Raw genomic sequence first — 17624 nt, 5'->3', positions numbered from 1 at the left:
GCAGAGATTAAAAGTCAGGTCTTCTGATGCCCACAAATCTCTAATAGGGAGCCAGTAAACATAAAGGGTGGCTATTCCTTGTTTAAGAGTGAAAAAATAGGCACTTACGCTAGGCCGAGTGAATAAGTATGTAATTAAATAAATAAATATACCAATCAATCAATCGTATTTATTGAGCACTTCCTGTGTTTAGAGCAGTGTACTAAGCACTTGGGAGAGTACAGTATAGCAATACAACAGAGTTGGTAATAATAATAATAATAATAATGATGATGGGGTATTTGTTAAGCGCTTACTGTGTGCCAAGCACTGTTCTAAGCGCTGGAGTAGATACAAGGTCTCAGGTTGTCCCTTGTGGGGCTCACACTCTTAATCCCCATTTTACAGATGAGGTAACTAAGGCCCAGAGAAGTTAAGTAACTTGCCCAAAGTCACACAGCTAACAAGCAGCAGAACTGGGATTAGAACCCACGACCTCTGACTCCCAAGCCCATGCTCTTTCCACTAAGTCACGCTGCTTCTCTAATATGGTAGACATATTCCCTGCCCACAAGCTTTATCTGTTCACTTTATCCCTCAGATCTCTGGAACTGACCTGTGGCAAAGATGAAATCTCCCTTCTAGTGGAGCAGGAATACTTGAATCTCACCAAAGAGAACTTAAACTGCAGGAAGGACAGCGTTGGAGACCCGGGAGGCCTCGGCCTCTCTCTGGACCGAGGCCTGAGACCAGCCTCCACCCGCCCCTGGCTGTCCCTTGCTCTCGTCAGCCCACCCCCCTCTCCCTTGAATGGGGAGCCCCTGGTGGAGGAGAAGGAGGCCCTGGGGCAGACTGCCCAACCCATCAGTGCCGGGAGGGAGCAGGAGCCCCGGGCCAGGCCATCCCATGCTGCCGGCAAGTCCTCCATCATGGACATCGCACTCGTGGGTGAGAGCCAAAGCCTCAAGGGGCCAGAGGGCGGAGGTGCCCCGCGCCCAGCCTCCGACCCCGACCCCAACCCCGGCGAAGTTCCCCTCCTGCATCTCGAGACTCCCAAAGCCCCCAGCGGCAGCAGCATGGTGCCGGAGGAGGCCCGGATCATCGGGGACTTCCTGCAGGACAGCCTGTTTGGCCAGCCTGGCTCAGCAGCTAGGAAGGCCACAGCCGGGAGCCGGGCCCGGAAGAAGCAGCTCCCAGTCTTTGCGAAGATCTGTGCCAAGACGGAGGGCGGCTCAGCAGAGGACAGCCTGCTGAGTGAGATGGTGGCTACGGGTGGTGAGGGAAAAGCCATGGGGATTCCCCACTTGGTTCACTTGGCTGCCCAGAAGGCCATTTCCAGAAAATGATCCCACCCATTCAGTCATTCAATCATGTTCATTAAAAGCTTAATATGTGCAAGGCACTGTACTAAGCTCTTGGGAGAGTACAGTATAATGATAAAAAGATACTACTTTCCCTGCAAACAATGAACTTCCAGTCTAGAGGAGCGAAGAGTTGCCTGGCTTCAAGTCTCCCCATTCTGCAAGTCCTGTCCCCTGTTCAGGACCCTCCAGAATGCCACAAGGCGGTTAGGATCGATCAATCAATCAGTCATATCTATTGAGTGCTTACTTTGTGAAAGCACTATACTAAGCACTTGGGAGAGTACAATAGAACAGAATTGGTAGACCTGTCCCCTGCCCACAATGAGTCTAGAGGGGGAGACAGACGTTAATGATGCAGTTCCTGTCCCACAGAGGCTCATGGTCTAAGGGGGAGGGAGAGCAGGTATTATACCCCCTTTTTTAACAGATGAGGAAAACTGAGGCACAGAGAAGGTAAGTGACTTGCCCAAGGTCACACAGCAGGCAGTTGGCAGAGCCGGGACAAAATGCTGATCTGCCAACTCCCATCCCGCACTCTTTCCCTGAGGAGAGCACACTGCTTCCCAACACTGTGTCAAACACTTTGAGTCCATCAGGCTCTGCTGCTGAGAGGTGCCTCCTCCAGAGCCCCAGAGACTTCCGATATCCCCACTGGCTTCTTTTCCCACAGGACACTCCAGCACAAAACTGCTTCCCAGCTTGAGTGGCTTGAAAATAAATCTCTGCCTGATGGGTCAGAGTCATTTAAACCCCAAAGCAGATGCTTCCTGAAGATGCCTGGGTGCTGGATAATGCTAGGGAGATGGGGCAGGGGAGAAGGCTGCAGGATTTAAATCGGACCAGGGGAATCTCACCATTTCTGGGCCCATTTCTCTAGGCCAATCTGAAACCCTTTGCTGAAGGGGTCTGGGGAGGAGAGCTCAGAAAGAAACCTCCCAGGGGAGTGGAGGCCTTCGTTCCCCCACTATACACTCCCCCTGCTGAGATGGGGAATGGTGTGGTGTGCCCGGTGTTGTGTGCTTGTGAATGCTCTCCAACGTGCCCCCCCTCCCCTGCCCCGCCCCAGGGAAGTGCCAGGCTGCTGAGATGGGTGGGAGATGGGGCTTCACGGGCTCTGGGTTACACTCAGGAAGGGGGCAAAATCACCAGGAAACCACTGCAGGGACTCGTAGAGCTGGATCTTTTTCTTCCAACATAATAACTGCAGGCAAGACCATGAAACTCTTTTTTGGGACCATGCTGTAGGGGCAGGGGGAGCACAACTCCTATCGTGGCCTCCTTTCTCATCCATGAGAGGCAGTGTGGTTCTACCACAGAAGCATGGAATGGGGAGTAATCCCTGCTGTGTGACCTTTGGCAGATCACTTTATCTCTCTAGGCCTTTTCAATGGTATTTATTCAGGGCCAGTCCCCTAACCTCTTTAAGCCTTTTCAGTGCCTCCTAATTCATTCAATCATATTTATTGAGCGCTTACTGTGTGCAGAGCACTGTACTAAGCGCTTATGTGAGCAGAACACCGTACTAAGCGCTTATGTGAGCAGAACACTGTATTGAGCGCTTGGGAGAGTACAACACAATGGAGTTGGTAGACATATCCCCTGCCCACAAGGAGCTGACGATCTAACAGGGGAGACAGACATTCAGATAATAAGTTACAGATAGGAGGAATGACAGCATGGAAGCCTTGGTTTCCTCATCTGTAAAATGGGGATGATATCTATCTGTTCTTCCTACTTAGCCAGTGAGCCCTATGTGGAACAGGGACTGGTCCGATCTGATGGTCTTGCACCTTCTCCAATGCAACACTGTGTTGCACAGTAGTTATTATCCCAGCAGACCTCTCACACAAATTGAATTTGTGGAGGGAGGGAGGAGTCAAGGAGGCTCTAGGGAGATGGAAGGCTTAGTCCAGTGCTGTTTATTCATTCCCTCCTCCAGCCCCACAGCACTTATGTACATTATCTGTAATTTATTTACATTAAGGTCTGTCTCCCCCTCTAGGCTGTAAGTTCATTGTGGGCCGGAACTGTGTCTGTTATATTGTTATATTGTACTCTCCCAAGTACTCAGAGTAGCGCTCTGTACACAGTAAATGCTCAATAAATATGACTGACTGACTGGCTCTGCACACAGTAAGTGTTGAATAAATCCCACTGATCGGTTGATTGATTGGGAGGAGAAGCACTGTTAAGGAAGGATGGCTAGGGAGCCCAGGGATGCTTGGGTCCTGGAGATCCCAGAAGCCTCGCCCAGTTTCCACTTCTTTCTTCCCACAGTGGAAATGGATGAGAGGGCGAAGGAGCTGAGCCAGGCCAAGAAAGATTACACTCTCAGCCAGTGGCCCCTGTGCCGAAAGGACTTGGGCAAGGAAGACCGCCCGAGCCACGGCAAGTCCGGCAATGGGCTGGTGTTACTGCCCTCCAAAAAGCTGCCCTGGGCCCCGGAGAAGAACCTCCTCTATGAGTTCCTCAGGACCACCAAGAACACCGACGGGCAGCTGATGTTCCGGACGAAAGCCGGCCAGGACGGGCTGGACCTGAAGCGTAAGTTGGGGGCAGGAGGGCAGTGGGGGTGAGCTCAGAAGACAACTCAGGGTGGGGGACAGAGTGAGGGTCCACAGAGCGGAATTCAGGGGTGTGGGAAGTCGGGGGCGGAGTGATCCTGGCACCCAGTTCCAGTAGGCAGTGCTGTCTAGTGGAAAAGAGCACGGGCCTAGGAGTCAGAAGGACTGGGATTTAATTCCAGCTTCATCTCTTGCCTGCTGTGTGACCTTGGGTGAGTCACTTCACTTCTCTGTGCCTCAGTTTCCTCATCTGTAAAATGAGGGCTCAAAACATGTTCTCCCTCTTTCTTAGACTGTGAGCCCCATGTGGGACAGAGACTGTGTCCTACCTGATTATCATGTACCTAGATTGGAGCTAACTATAGGTCTTGGTGCATAGTGAGCACTTAAACACCAGAGTTATTATTTTTTTTTTATTATTACTATTATTATTGTTGTTAATATTATTACCCATAGCAGTAGGAATTAGTTGGATTGGTCTAGTGCCTACTGGGTGCACAAAACTGGACTAAGCTCTTAGGGGTGTCCTGCAGCAGCCAAACACCTCATTTCCTGCCCTCAGGAGGCTTGCATTCTAGCTAGGGAATGGCTTTGGGGAAGTCATGTGACCTCAGGGTCCTACTCTGGAAACCAGAGGAAAACCATACCTGTCCCTCCTCCCTCTCCCCACTGTGGTTAGGAGGGAAACTGATATGTGGAGGATGATAGGAAAGCACTTTGAGGGGCTTCCTAAGGGGATTAATTCTGGTGCGGGGGGGGGAGGTGAGAGGGAGTGGGGATTTTTTTGGGGGGGTGGGTAGGATGGGGATTGGGAGGGGGCTGACATCAAAGAGCTCTCAGGCCAGAAAGCCTCCAGTTTTGGTCTTTTCTGGCCCGACTGAAAGCCATCAGGTCTCTCCGGAGAACACATGGGATGAGCAAGTCTGGGGGTCTTCCTGGCTCCCACAGCTATGTCCCACATCTCCCCCTTTGCCCCTGAGGAGGGGGAACCTATGCCTCAGGGACCTCTTAGGCAAGTCCTGAGCCAGAGGTGTTAGTGACAGTGCCTGTCCTGTAACCCACACCCCATATGTCCTCTCTCTCTCTCTTTTTCTCTCAGCAGTAAATGGTCCGCCGGCAGTGGGGGCAGCAGGGGCAGTGGGAGCAGCAGTAGACAAGAACCCATCCAAATTCCCTGGGAACATCTTCTCCCCGCCACGCTTCCCTTCCTCACTGGCCTCTCCCTCGCTCAACCAACCCCTCTGGCTCAATCTGAACTATACGCCAGCCCCCATCTTCCCAACGCCACAATACCAGGTAACACCACTGCTGATAATCGGGGCGGGTTTTGGGGGTCACGGACTGGATCGGGGTGAGGCTGGGGACACCCAACGTTTACTACTTGGCCAGGACTGGACGCCAGGACTCCCCTGCTCACAGAGAAGAAACATTTGTAGTCATAATGGTACTGACTGAGCATTCACAGCCCCATGCTGTACTAAGCACTTGAGAAGTGCCAATGATGCCCAAGACATATTCCCTGCCCACAGGGAGCTTACACTGTAATGGAAGAGTTGGAGACAAGAATATTTACAAATAGAGTAAATAGAATAAATCAATTGAATCTATATATTTGGACAAATTCTAAGATATGCCTAGATATTCGTATGCAGATAAGCATATATAGTTATACAGGGAAGCAGCATGGCCTAGTGGAAAGAGCACAGGCCTGGGAGTCAGGGGACCTGGGTTCTAATTCCACTCTGCCACTTGTCTGCTGTGTGACCTTGGGCAACTACTTCACTTCTCTGGGCCTCAGTTACCTCATCTGTAAAATGGGGATTAAGACTGTGAGCCCCATGTGGGACATGGATTGGGTCCAACCTTGTATTCACCCCAGTGCTTAGTACAGTACATTAACAAATACAATTGGAAAAAAAGGTAAATATGAAATATGTATATAACAACCATAATAATTGTGGTATATGCTAAGTGCTTACTATGTGCTAAGCATTTTACTAAGCACTGTGGTAGATTCATTCATTAATTCAGTCATATTTATTGAGTGCTTACTGTGTGCAGAGCACTATACTAGGCACTTGGGAGAGTACAGTACAATAATAATAAACAGACACATTACCTGCCCACAAAGAGCTCTGAGCAGAACAGACAAAGCCCCTGTCTCCACCATGGGGCTCACAGTCCCAAGGGGAGGGAGGAAAGGTGTCTATTCCTATATAATAGGAAACAGAGGCCCAAAGAACTTACATGACATGCCCAACGCCACACTGCAAGCAAGTGGCAGAGGCAGGATTAGAATCCAGTTCTACTGATTCTTAGGTCTGGGTCCCGCTCAGTCACTTTAACTTGAACCACTGATCCTGAGGCTCTCCATGTTCTCTTCACACAGGCTAAAGAAACCCCTTGTGGATCTCCCTAGAAGGGTTTTCCACACTGAGCCCACTGGCCAGACACCGGGGAAGATGACTTTAAGTCAGTCCCGGAAACAGGGCAAACTCCAGGACTGTGAACCCAGATGACCCAAGTCAGTCAGTCTGTCAGTCAATCATATTTATTGAGCACTTACTGTATGCAGAGTACTATACTAAATGCTTGGGAGAGTACAATACAGTAATCTTACAGACACATTCCCTGGCCACAACAAGCTAAGAGTCTAGGGTTAGGGAAGTGGTTCCACCTCAGTGCATTCCAGTGTATTACACTGTTCTCTCCAAAGCACTTGTTACAGTGCTTTGCATACAGTAAGCGCTGAATAAATACAATTGAATGAATGAATAAATACATGCTTTCTGGGGCCTTTATCACTTTCAGGTGAATAGCTTCCCTTTGCCTTTTCATTTCATGGAGCAAACAAGGGAATAATTTCACTGCTCTGTTGTACCTGATTGAGAGTGGGCCCCATCTCCACTGGCACAGTTCCAGAGAGAATTCCAAGAAAAATCCCTCCTCTGCTCCAATGACCAAGATAACTGAGTGAAAATCAGGGTCCAATCCTACATTCATCTTTTGGCTGGGAAGACCTGGCCTCCGCCAACCCACCGTTTGAATGTCCTTGACTGGTTGATTGATTTAGAAGCACTCTTGGGGTTCTTCTGAATCTTACCTCAAAGGAGACAATTAAGAATATCATTGGTACTCACATAATTACCTGACTCTTTAAAATAATTTTTGGAACCCTCGAACAGGGGAGGGGCTATTGACATGGGAAGGTTAAGTCTAGCATTAGGAGGAGGAGGAAAAAAAGGAGGGAAACAAGAAGAGAAACGTGAGAGTTCTTGATACTGCATAGGTTCTCAATATATTATGGTAACACATCCTCCCCAATCCCCCACCCACTTCTCCTCTTTCTACTCAGGAGTTACACCATCTCAGTGAGCTGTTAGCTCTGACCCTTCTCTTCCCACCCTGGGGTGCCCCACTATCTCTGCTTACAAAAATAATATTTTATTTCCTCCTCAAAAACCGTGTGGGTGTTTGTGTGTGGCAATTATGCTGTGGAGGCAACTATGAGAGTTAATGAGCTATCTACTCAGCTCTTGCTGTGTGTGGAGCACTATACCAAGCTCTTGGGAGAAGGCAATAGAGTAAGTAGACAGCCAACCACTCACACTGAATAACAAGTACTATGTCTCAGTTTTTCTGCCACCTTTCATCACAAAGTACCTCATTCCCAACTGGCTGCTCTTTCGTCAAATGGTCTGAGTTGAGTGCCTGCTATTTGCAAAGTGTTAGGGTAAAATAATACAAGATAATCAGAGCAGGCTGTTCTTCCAGGAAAAAGTGCATTCCAAAGTGTTCCCATCTCCACTTCAGGCATTGATTTTTCAAAGAGGATGGCAAACGTTTTTGACCATTGTCAATCATCTTCATCAGGTCAGCTTCCTGGGGAGACTGCCGAGGGGTTGGAGAGGGAGTTGTAAATGTAGACCCCAATCCCACCACTCATGTAACAGGGAGGTGGCTTGTTTCTGCTCCACCTAGGGGTACCTCTGGATCTTTTTTTATGGTGATAATAATAATAATAATAATAATAATAGTGATATTTGTCAAGCACTTAACTATATTAATGTTTGCCTCCACCTCTAGACTGTAAGCTTGTTGTGGGCAGGGAATGTTTCTGTGTATTGTTATATAATATTCTCCCAAGTGCTTAGTACAGTGCTGTGCATTCAGTAAGTGCTCAGTAATTATGATTGACTGACTGACTGACTGACAGAAGCACGGTACTAAGTGCAGGGGTGGACACAAGCTAACCAGGTTGGACAGAGTCCTTGTCCCACATGGGGACTCACAGTCTAAGTTGGAGGGAGGAAGATTTGATCATCATTTTACAGATGATACCTCTGAAGCCCAGAGACGTGAAGTGACTTTTTGTTACGGTATTTGTTAAGCGCTTGCTGTGCGCCAGGCAATGTATGAAGTCACCCCTCACATCCAAGCCGTCACCAAAACCTGCCGGTCTCAGCTCCGCAACATTGCCAAGATCCGCCCTTTCCTCTCCATCCAAACTGCTACCCTGCTCATTCAAGCTCTCATCCTATCCCGTCTGGACTACTGCACCAGCCTTCTCTCTGATCTCCCATCCTCGTGTCTCTCTCCACTTCAGTCCATACTTCATGCTGCTGCCTGGATTATCTTTGTCCAGAAACGCTCTGGGCATATTACTCCCCTCCTCAAAAACCTCCAACGGCTACCAATCAATCTGTGCATCAGGCAGAAACTCCTCACCCTGGGCTTCAAGGCTCTCCATCACCTCGCCCCCTCCTACCTCACCTCCCTTCTATCCCTCTACAGCCCAGCCCGCACCCTCCGCTCCTCCGCCGCTAATCTCCTCACCGTACCTCATTCTCGCCTGTCCTGCCATCGACCCCCGGCCCACGTCATCCCCCGGGCCTGGAATGCCCTCCTTCTGCCCCTCCGCCAAGCTAGCTCTCTTCCTCCCTTCAAGGCCCTGCTGAGAGCTCACCTCCTCCAGGAGGCCTTCCCAGACTGAGCCCCTTCCTTCCTCTCCCCCTCGCCCCCCTCTCCATCCCCCCATCTTACCTCCTTCTCTTCCCCACAGCACCTGTATATATGTATATATGGTTGTACATATTTATTACTCTATTTATTTATTTATTTATTTTACTTGTACATATCTATCCTATTTATTTTATTTTGTTGGTATGTTTGGTTTTGTTCTCTGTCTCCCCCTTTTAGACTGTGAGCCCACTGTTGGGTAGGGACTGTCTCTATGTGTTGCCAATTTGTACTTCCCAAGCGCTTAGTACAGTGCTCTGCACATAGTAAGCGCTCAATAAATACGATTGATGATGATGATGATGAAGTGCTGGGGTAGATACAAGTTAATCAGGTTGGACACAGTCCAGGTTCCACATGGAAACTCACAATCTAATTTGGAGGGAGGAGGATTTAATCCTCAGTTTTTAGATGAAGTAACTGAGGCCCAGAGAAGTGAAGTAACTTGACTATGGTCACAAAACAAGCAATTGATAGAGCCAGAATTTGAACCCAGGTCCTCTGACTCCCTGGCCTGTGCTCTCTCCACTAGGTCATGTTGCTTCAGTCAGGCCTAAGGAGAATGGGGCTCTTCTCCCTGGTCCCTGCCCAAAGACTTGGAGAAGCAGGAAATAGTGCATGGCCAGGAAGCATCTTTCCTCCTCTACAGTTGCCAAGGGAGCGTTGTAGCCCCCTTCTCACTGTGTCTACAGGAGACAGTGGAATTTCAACCAAAACCCTCCTTAAAAGCTCCTTGGAAAGCCACGATTCAGTCAAACCAGTGCCGGACTCAAGCTCACAAGTGATTGGGCTAGATAGAGGTAACTGTCTGTCACAGAGGCCCCCACTCCACCCCAGGGACCCAAACATCAGCAGGCTGCTCTTATTCCGAGGGGGGCACCACAAAGAAGCCTAATCCCTCTCCTCCTCCCCCATTTCATCCCTTCCACCCTTCTCCTTCCCTAGGGTCCCTTAGGAGAGACCCAAGAGGGATACAAAGGGCAAGACACCTCCTCTAGCATCTTTGGACAACAACTATCATCATCAATCGTATTTATTGAGCGCTTACTATGTGCAGAGCACTGTACTAAGCGCTTGGGAAGTACAAATTTGCAACATATAGAGACAGTCCCTACCCAACAGTGGGCTCACAGTCTAAAAGGGGGAGACAGAGAACAAAACCAAACATACTAACAAAATAAAATAAATAGAATAGATATGTACAAATAAAATAAATAAATAAATAAATAGAGTAATAAATATGTACAAACATATATACATATATACAGGTGCTGTGGGGAAGGGAAGGAGGTAAGATGGGGGGGGATGGAGAGGGGGACGAGGGGGAGAGGAAGGAAGGGGCTCAGTCTGGGAAGGCCTCCTGGAGGAGGTGAGCTCTCAGCAGGGCCTTGAAGAGAGGAAGAGAGCTAGCTTGGCGGATGGGCAGAGGGAGGGCATTCCAGGCCCGGGGGATGATGTGGGCTGGGGGTCGATGGCGGGACAGGCGAGAGCAAGGTACGGTGAGGAGATCAGCGGTGGAGGAGCGGAAGGTGCGGACTGGGCTGTAGAAGGAGAGAAGGGAGGTGAGGTAGGAGGGGGTGAGGTGATGGACAGCCTTGAAGCCCAGGGTGAGGAGTTTCTGCCTGATGCGCAGATTGATTGGTAGCCACTGGAGATTTTTGAGGAGGGGAGTAAGAGCTCTCCCAAGCGCTTAGTACAGTGCTCTGCACACAATAAGTACTCAATAAATACGATTGAATGAACGAATGAACTGAGGTCAGGGGCCCTATCTGGAAGGCTGCCCAGACCTCCTGAGTCCTCCAGATGTCTGCTCTCCAGCATCCTGGAGCAGAGAGAGAGTTAAGCAGGCTCAAGCCCCGGAGACCCATCCTCCGAGACTCCTATGCTCTGGGAAGGGGCCCCACAGAGTGAACAGGTCTGTAAGAATGAGACATCGATCGGAGTTTCCATGTGAAAATGGATTGCCCCCCGCTGCCCATAGTGTCAATGGAACAACTATCCATCAGACAGACTCCTGGGCCAATCAGGAGGCTTGCACAAAGAAGCCTGCCCCATAGATCCACAGCCTAGAGGGATATGAAAGAGAGGGTACTTCCTCTAACACCCCTGGGCATCAGCTGTCAATCTCATGGGACAATCAGGAGGCAGTCACAAAGCCCAATTTACAGACCCATTGCCAAAGCTCCCTGAGACCCAGCCTGCCATTACCAAGACAAATGGTGCTGAACTGTGACAAAAAAAAAAAAGCCACCAGTCCCTTTCCTTTGGGCCGAAAACGAGGCTGGCATAACAGCTATTTAACAGCAAGAGGTATCCACTCTTATCCTCTCAAATTTTTTTTAAGCCTCCCTGCAGCTCTCTTCTTGTAGACGTGAGAAAAGAGCAATTTAGAAAGCAAGTGGAAAATGCACAACAGTGTGCACTTGGCAGAACAAATCAATCAAATTGGGAGCACGTATGTAACAAAAAATGTGCATTATTCAGAAAAGTGGTCAGTTCTCTGATTGCCTATGACATCCTTGTGACTTCTCCTCACCTGGCAAATGAGGCAGAAAAATACCCAGGGGTCTGGTCCCTTGGACGGTTTGGTCGTACTGCAGCATCGGATTTTTTATTTATTTATTCCAGAAAAGACGCCAGATGAGTTGTGTCTTGCCATGGGTTATTAATAGTTCACACGTCTGGCCCCTGCTAGGTGCAGGTTGCCTTTCCTAGATTCTTCAGCCTCCGCTCAGAGCCATGGCAAGTACCATGGCAGGTATGGTGGGCCCGTGTCAGCTGCTGCAGCGGGGATGCAACTTCATTTCCATAGGCAGTTAGGGTGTCTCCTTTCTCAGTCTGGACTGCCAGACTCCACTGGCTACCTCCTGGCCCCCAAGTTAAATGCTCACTGCCAAGACGCTGCATAAAAGCCCAAGAGGGGGAAGTGCTGTGTGTGAGAGTGTGGGCTGGTGTGAGTGTTTGTGTGGGGCTCTGGGAATGTGTGTGTGTATGTGTGAGTCTGTGTGTGTGCATTGCCTGTGCATGTGTGTGAAGCTCTGGGAATACCAGATGTGTGTATGTGTGTGAAGTCCTGGGAATACTCTGTGTGTATATGAGAGAGAGAGAGAGAGAGAGAGAGAGAGAGAGAGAGAGTGTGTGTGTGTGTGTGTGTGTGTGTGTGTGTGTGTGAAGCTCTGGGAATTCCAGGTGTGTGTATCTGTGTGGACTTCTAGAAATACTGTGTGTTTGTGTGTGTATACAGCTGTGATATGCTGTGGGAATACTGTGTGTGTGTGTGTGTGCGTGCATATGTACATGCATGTGCACTTACATGTGAAGATCTGGGAATACTCTATACATGTGTATGTAGTTATGTGAGTGATTCTCTGGGAATACTGTGTGTGGGTATGTACATGGGTAAGAAATTCTGCAATATTGTGCATGTGTGTGTGTGTGTGTGTGTGTGTGTGTGTGTGTGAGAGCATGCGCATGTGAGCGATGCTCTGGGATTACGTATTGCCCAGCCTAGGAAAGAGGAGAAGGTGGAAAAAGAAATGTAACAAGTCAGAAGAATCCACTTGAAACATTTGTCACTACCTAAATGGCACCAAGCTTGGTGCCCAGCACATATGCAAATAGCTTTGCTGGGTCTCATTTTGCTTCCTCAAATGACGTGCTAAAGCTGTCAAGGTTACTTTGATGGCATTTCTGCTCTTGGCTGCGATTTTTGGAAGGAGAAAGAAAGGCGACTAGCAAGTGGTAACAATGAAAGTAATTGATTTTTCTGACTCAGGGGAACAGCCCAGTGCCTGCCTGGGCAGGGTTTTTCCAAGGGGCCACTTTTCTTGGGTCTCTCTCAGGGCTCCTCCTTCCCCTGGGGCCCTCGCTGCTTCATGACAACCCCCAAGGAGCTCTAGCCAGAAACTCTATTTCCACCAATCAGTCAATGGCATCAATTGAGTGTGTGCAGAGGCACTGTACGAAGCGCTTGAGAGAATACCACAGTTGGCAGCCACAGTCCCTTGCTTATAGAGATTGGAACTCTTCCCTCTGGTTTGAGTTCCCCTGCCCTCACAAACCCTGATCCAAGGCTCAGTCCTTGGAATTCCGGCTGTTTCCAGTACAGCATTGCGGGTGTCAGGATGTGTCACCTTGAGGTGTGATGATGTCATACAGCACATCCAATTAGGGGCAAGCACTCAAGGGTATCCACCAATATGCCAGGTGGGTCCACCTCTCTCTCTTTTAAATCCTCCTGCTGCCAGCTCTCAATTATTTGCAAGTGGATTATCTGCAATATGGATTATCCAGGGTGGATTTTTACAGCTGGGGGTCAAAAGCCCCTGTCCATCCTTTCCTGTGGCTGCTATGTCACTCCCATTGGTTTTCACCACATCACTGTCAAGGGATACCTCCTCCTGCTGCCCGGTGAGTGTGCAAAATCAGAAGCAGTGTAACCTAATAGCTAGAGTATGCTCCCGGTAGTCAGAAGGACCTGGGTTCTAATTCTGACTCCACCACTTGCCTGCTGTGTGACCTTGGACAAGTCACTTCACTTCTCTGGGCCTCAGTTACCTCATCTGTAAAATGGAGACTGTGGGGCATGGATTGTGTCCAACCTGATTAGCTTATATCTACCCCGGTGCTTAGTACAGTGACTGGCACTTAGTAACTGCTTAACAAATACCATTAAAATAAACAGGATCAGAGTATGTAGACAGTTTGGCATGCACTGTTGGCCTGGTTCAATCTGGATTCTCATGAGTAGCACAGCTTGGCTTCTCAACTTATACCATCTCAGGCACGGGCACAAAGAAAGAGATTTTCCACCTGATCCTGAGGATGAGTTACCCAGGCAACTCTCAGCTCCTTCAGTCTCCGTGGAGAATATTACTCACTCCAAGTTGGGTCCTAGGAGGCACGGGGAGAATTTTGTCTTTTCCCTGTGGTGTTGAAAATGAGAAGGAGCTTCCCACTAAAGGAGGGGAAAGCTCACAAGCCTGCCCACCTGCTGGTTCCCAGCAGCTGGAGGGAAGGGCCAACCAATCAGGGAGTTTGCCAGAACCCCTGTCAAGCCAGACTGGAGAGGCCGCTTCCACAGAGCTGTGTGGACAAAAGTGAAAACAGGATGCCAACCTCAAAGTCCAGAGTTCTCACCTGAGCTCTGCTTGCTGACAGGCTGGATGACCTTATAATAATAATGGCATTTATTAAGCGCTTACTATGTGCAAAGCACTGTTCGTGGACTTGACCTTGACCTTGTTCTTGACCTTGAACTGGTCACTAAACCTCTCTGGACCACAATTTTTACTAATCATAATAACTACGGTCTCCGTTAAGCACTTACTATGTGCTACTGCTGAGGTAGATACAAGATAATCAGGTTGGTCACGGCTCCTTTCCCACTTGGGGCTCACAGACCAAAATGTAGTGGGTAGTTTAATCCCCATTTTCTACATGAGGCAACTGTGGCACAGAGAAGTGAAGTGACTTGCCCAAGGTCACACAGCAGGCAGGTGGCAGGGTCGGGATTAGAACCCAGTTCCTCTGCCTCTCAGGCCCATGCTGTTTCCTCTAGGCCACACTGTTTCGCATTTTACCTCAAAAATGGGGAGAATCACTTTGGCCCCTGCCCTCCTTCACCGGGATGATATGAGGATGAATCAGCCACTAGATAAATGACAGCACTGCTTTGAGCCCAATGAAGTATTTCAGTTAATCATAACAGAGTGCTTGCTAAGGGCTTATTATGAACCAAGCACTGTTCTAAGCACAGGAATAGATGCAAAATAATCAGTTTGGACATAGTCTCTGACCCACATGGGGCTCACAGCAGGAGGGAGAATAGGTATTGAATCTCCATTTTACGGATGAGGAGCCCCAGAGAAGTAAAGCGACCTGCCCTAGGTCAAACAGCAGGCAAGTGATGGAGCTGGGATTGGAAACCAGGTGGTCCTTTAACTCCCAGACCTGTGCTTTGTCCGCGAAGTCACACAGCTTCAGCTCCTATAAATGTTCATTTTCCTGCCTATTCAGTGGCAGGTCTGGAGAAGCAACATGGTCTAGTGGATAGAATCCGGATCTGGGAGTCAGAAGGACCTGGGTTCTAGTCCTGGCTCCATCACTTGTCTGCTGTGACCTTGGGCAAGTCACTTCACTTCTCTGGGCCTCAGTTCCCTCATCTGTACAATGGGGATTAAGACTGGGAGCCCCACGTGGGACACGGACTGTGACCAATCTGATTAACTTATATCTACTCCAGCGCTTAGCACAGTGTCCGACACATAGTAAGAGCTTGAGCAAATACCATAAAAAAAAGGTTTTGCCTGCTGCTGCCCTACCCTCTCTTCCAGGAGGGAGCCTGGAGTGGTATTTGTTAAGAATTTACTATGTGCCAGGCACTATACTAAGTGCTGGGGTAGATATAAGGTAACTGGGCTGGACACAGTCCCTTGTCCCACATGGGGCTCCCAGTCTTAATCCCTATTTTACCGATGAGGGAACAGAGGCCCAGAGAAGTGAAGTGACTTGTCCAAGGTAATAAAGCAGACAAGAAGCAGAGCTGGGATTAGAACTCAGGTCCTTCTGACTCCCAGGCCCAGGCTTTATCCACTAGGCCGTCCAATCAAGAAGCTGGCCTTGCCTTCTGCACCCCAGGGCAGAGCCTCCCAGAAACAAGGGCCCACTGACCTGTTGGCTTGTTGATCCTTTGGCCCATTGGCCCATTTGCTTGAAAAGGGTCAGTTCTCTGACTGGTTGGACTGGAAACCAAGCATTCTGTCTTTGTCCATTTCATTCATTCAATTGTATTTATTGAGCGCTTACTGTGTGCAGAGTATTGTACTAAGTGCTTGGGAAGTACAAGTTGGCAACATATAAAGATGGTCCCTACCCAACAATGGTCTCACGGTCTAGAAGGGGGAGACAGACAACAAAACAAAACATGGAGACAGGTGTCAAAGTCGTCAGAACAAATAGAATTAAAGTCCCTTCCCTTCTAGACTGTGAGCCCACTGTTGGGTAGGGACCATCTCTATATGTTGCCAACTTGTACTTCCCAAGCACTTAGTATAGTGCTCTGCACACAGTAATTGCTCAATAAATATGATTGATTGATTGATTGATTGAATTAAAACTATTTGTTCCCCTCCAGGGCCTGTACCAGCACAGATCCCGGGTCCCGTTCCAACAGTCTAGGATGCTGCTTCCCCAGCTCGGCTGCTTCTCTAGACAGGTGAGGTCATTAGTGCCCAGCTGTTGCTCAGTCCCTCTCTGAATCCCCTAACTCTCAGCTTCTTCTGTCATATGGGTTGGAACGGAGGGCTGGGACTTCTCCAGCCCAAAGTAACGTGAGGCATTATCTCTTCCGGTATTCCAAATTTTTTTAAAGTATTTTTGAAGTGCATATTATGTGTCAAACACCATTCTAAGCACTGGCATAGATACAAGTTAACTAGGTTGGACAAAGTCTCTGTTTCACATGAGGCTCACAGCCTAAGTAGGAGGGAGAACAGGTATTTAATCCCCATTGTACGATTGAGGGAACTGTGGCTCAGAGAACTGAAGTGATTTGCCCAAGGCCTCACAGCAGCAGACAAGTGGTGGAGCCGGGATTAGAACCCAGGTCCTTCTGCCTCCTAGGCCAGTGCTCTATCCATTAGTCTACACTGCTTCCCTTGACTTTGATAGCTGCTGTGGGTTCCCAGGTATATATACAGTGCTCTATCTTCAACAAGCACTCAGCATTTACTGTTGATGATGATGATGATAATGATATATATGCCCTGCTTGACATATATATCTGACAGATAATTAGTCTCCCCTGCCTTAAAGCTTTACTGAAGGCACATCTCCTCCAAGAGGCCTTCCCTAACTAAGCCTTCTTTTCCTTTTCTTCAATTCCCTTCTGTGTTGCCCTGACTTGCTTCCTTTATTTATTCCTCCCTCCCAGCCCCACAGCACTTCTGTCCATGTCTGTAATTTATTTATTTATATTAATGTCTGCCTCCCGCTGTAAACTGTAAACTTGTTGTGGGCAGGGAAAGTGACTGTTCTGTTGTTCTCTCCCAAGCTCTTAGTACAGTGCTTTGCACACAGTAAGCACTCAACAACTACGATTGACTGATTGACAATGCCATGATGCCTCCTCTGTCACCCTGCTCAATTCGTTCAATCGTATTTGTTGAGCACTTACTGTGTGCAGAACACTGAACTAAGTGCTTGGTAAGTACAATTCGGCAACCTGTACAGTTCCAACCCAACAATGGGCTCACAGTCTAGAAGGAGGAGACAGACAGCAAACCAAAATAAGTAGACAGGTGTCAATACCATCAAAATTAATAGAATTATAGATATATATATATACATCATTAATAAACTAGAATAATAAATATACACAAATCCCTCTCTCTCCTCTCCATGGGGTGCAGGTGACACCATACAGCCCTCCACAGATGGGACAGCAGCTTTTCCGCTCTTCCTACCCCACTCTGCTCAGCTACATCCCTCTCATACAGCCCAGCTATTCATACCCGCAGAGGCCCCCCCCAAAGCTGCCCAGCAGCCCCCGGGACCATCCACCCATGGGAGGGGATGGGCCGCAATATCTCTTCTCTCAGACGTTCGGGTAAGTCTCTCAGCTGCAAATTCGTTCTCAGAAAAACATAGCGCTTTCGGGGGGTGAGGGTGGGGAGAAACACTAAAGGGAAGGAACAGG

The 17624-nt window shown here is 48.7% G+C and overlaps 1 protein-coding gene across 1 annotated transcript in view; it reads left to right on the top strand.

The window, feature by feature from the left end:
- C16H1orf94 (chromosome 16 C1orf94 homolog) overlaps nucleotides 1-17624 on the top strand; it is a 32878-nt gene that overhangs the window by 13267 nt on the left and 1987 nt on the right. Inside the window, exons 4-8 of the mRNA XM_038758636.1 lie at nucleotides 581-1254; nucleotides 3621-3887; nucleotides 5007-5203; nucleotides 16062-16142; nucleotides 17338-17534. Coding sequence (XP_038614564.1) covers nucleotides 581-1254; nucleotides 3621-3887; nucleotides 5007-5203; nucleotides 16062-16142; nucleotides 17338-17534 — 1416 coding nt within the window. The remainder of the gene's footprint in view (nucleotides 1-580; nucleotides 1255-3620; nucleotides 3888-5006; nucleotides 5204-16061; nucleotides 16143-17337; nucleotides 17535-17624) is intronic.

Source organism: Tachyglossus aculeatus, chromosome 16 (genome assembly GCF_015852505.1).
Source record: "Tachyglossus aculeatus isolate mTacAcu1 chromosome 16, mTacAcu1.pri, whole genome shotgun sequence".
Classification (NCBI taxonomy): domain Eukaryota; kingdom Metazoa; phylum Chordata; class Mammalia; order Monotremata; family Tachyglossidae; genus Tachyglossus; species Tachyglossus aculeatus.
This window is presented reverse-complemented; position numbering and strand designations above follow the sequence as displayed.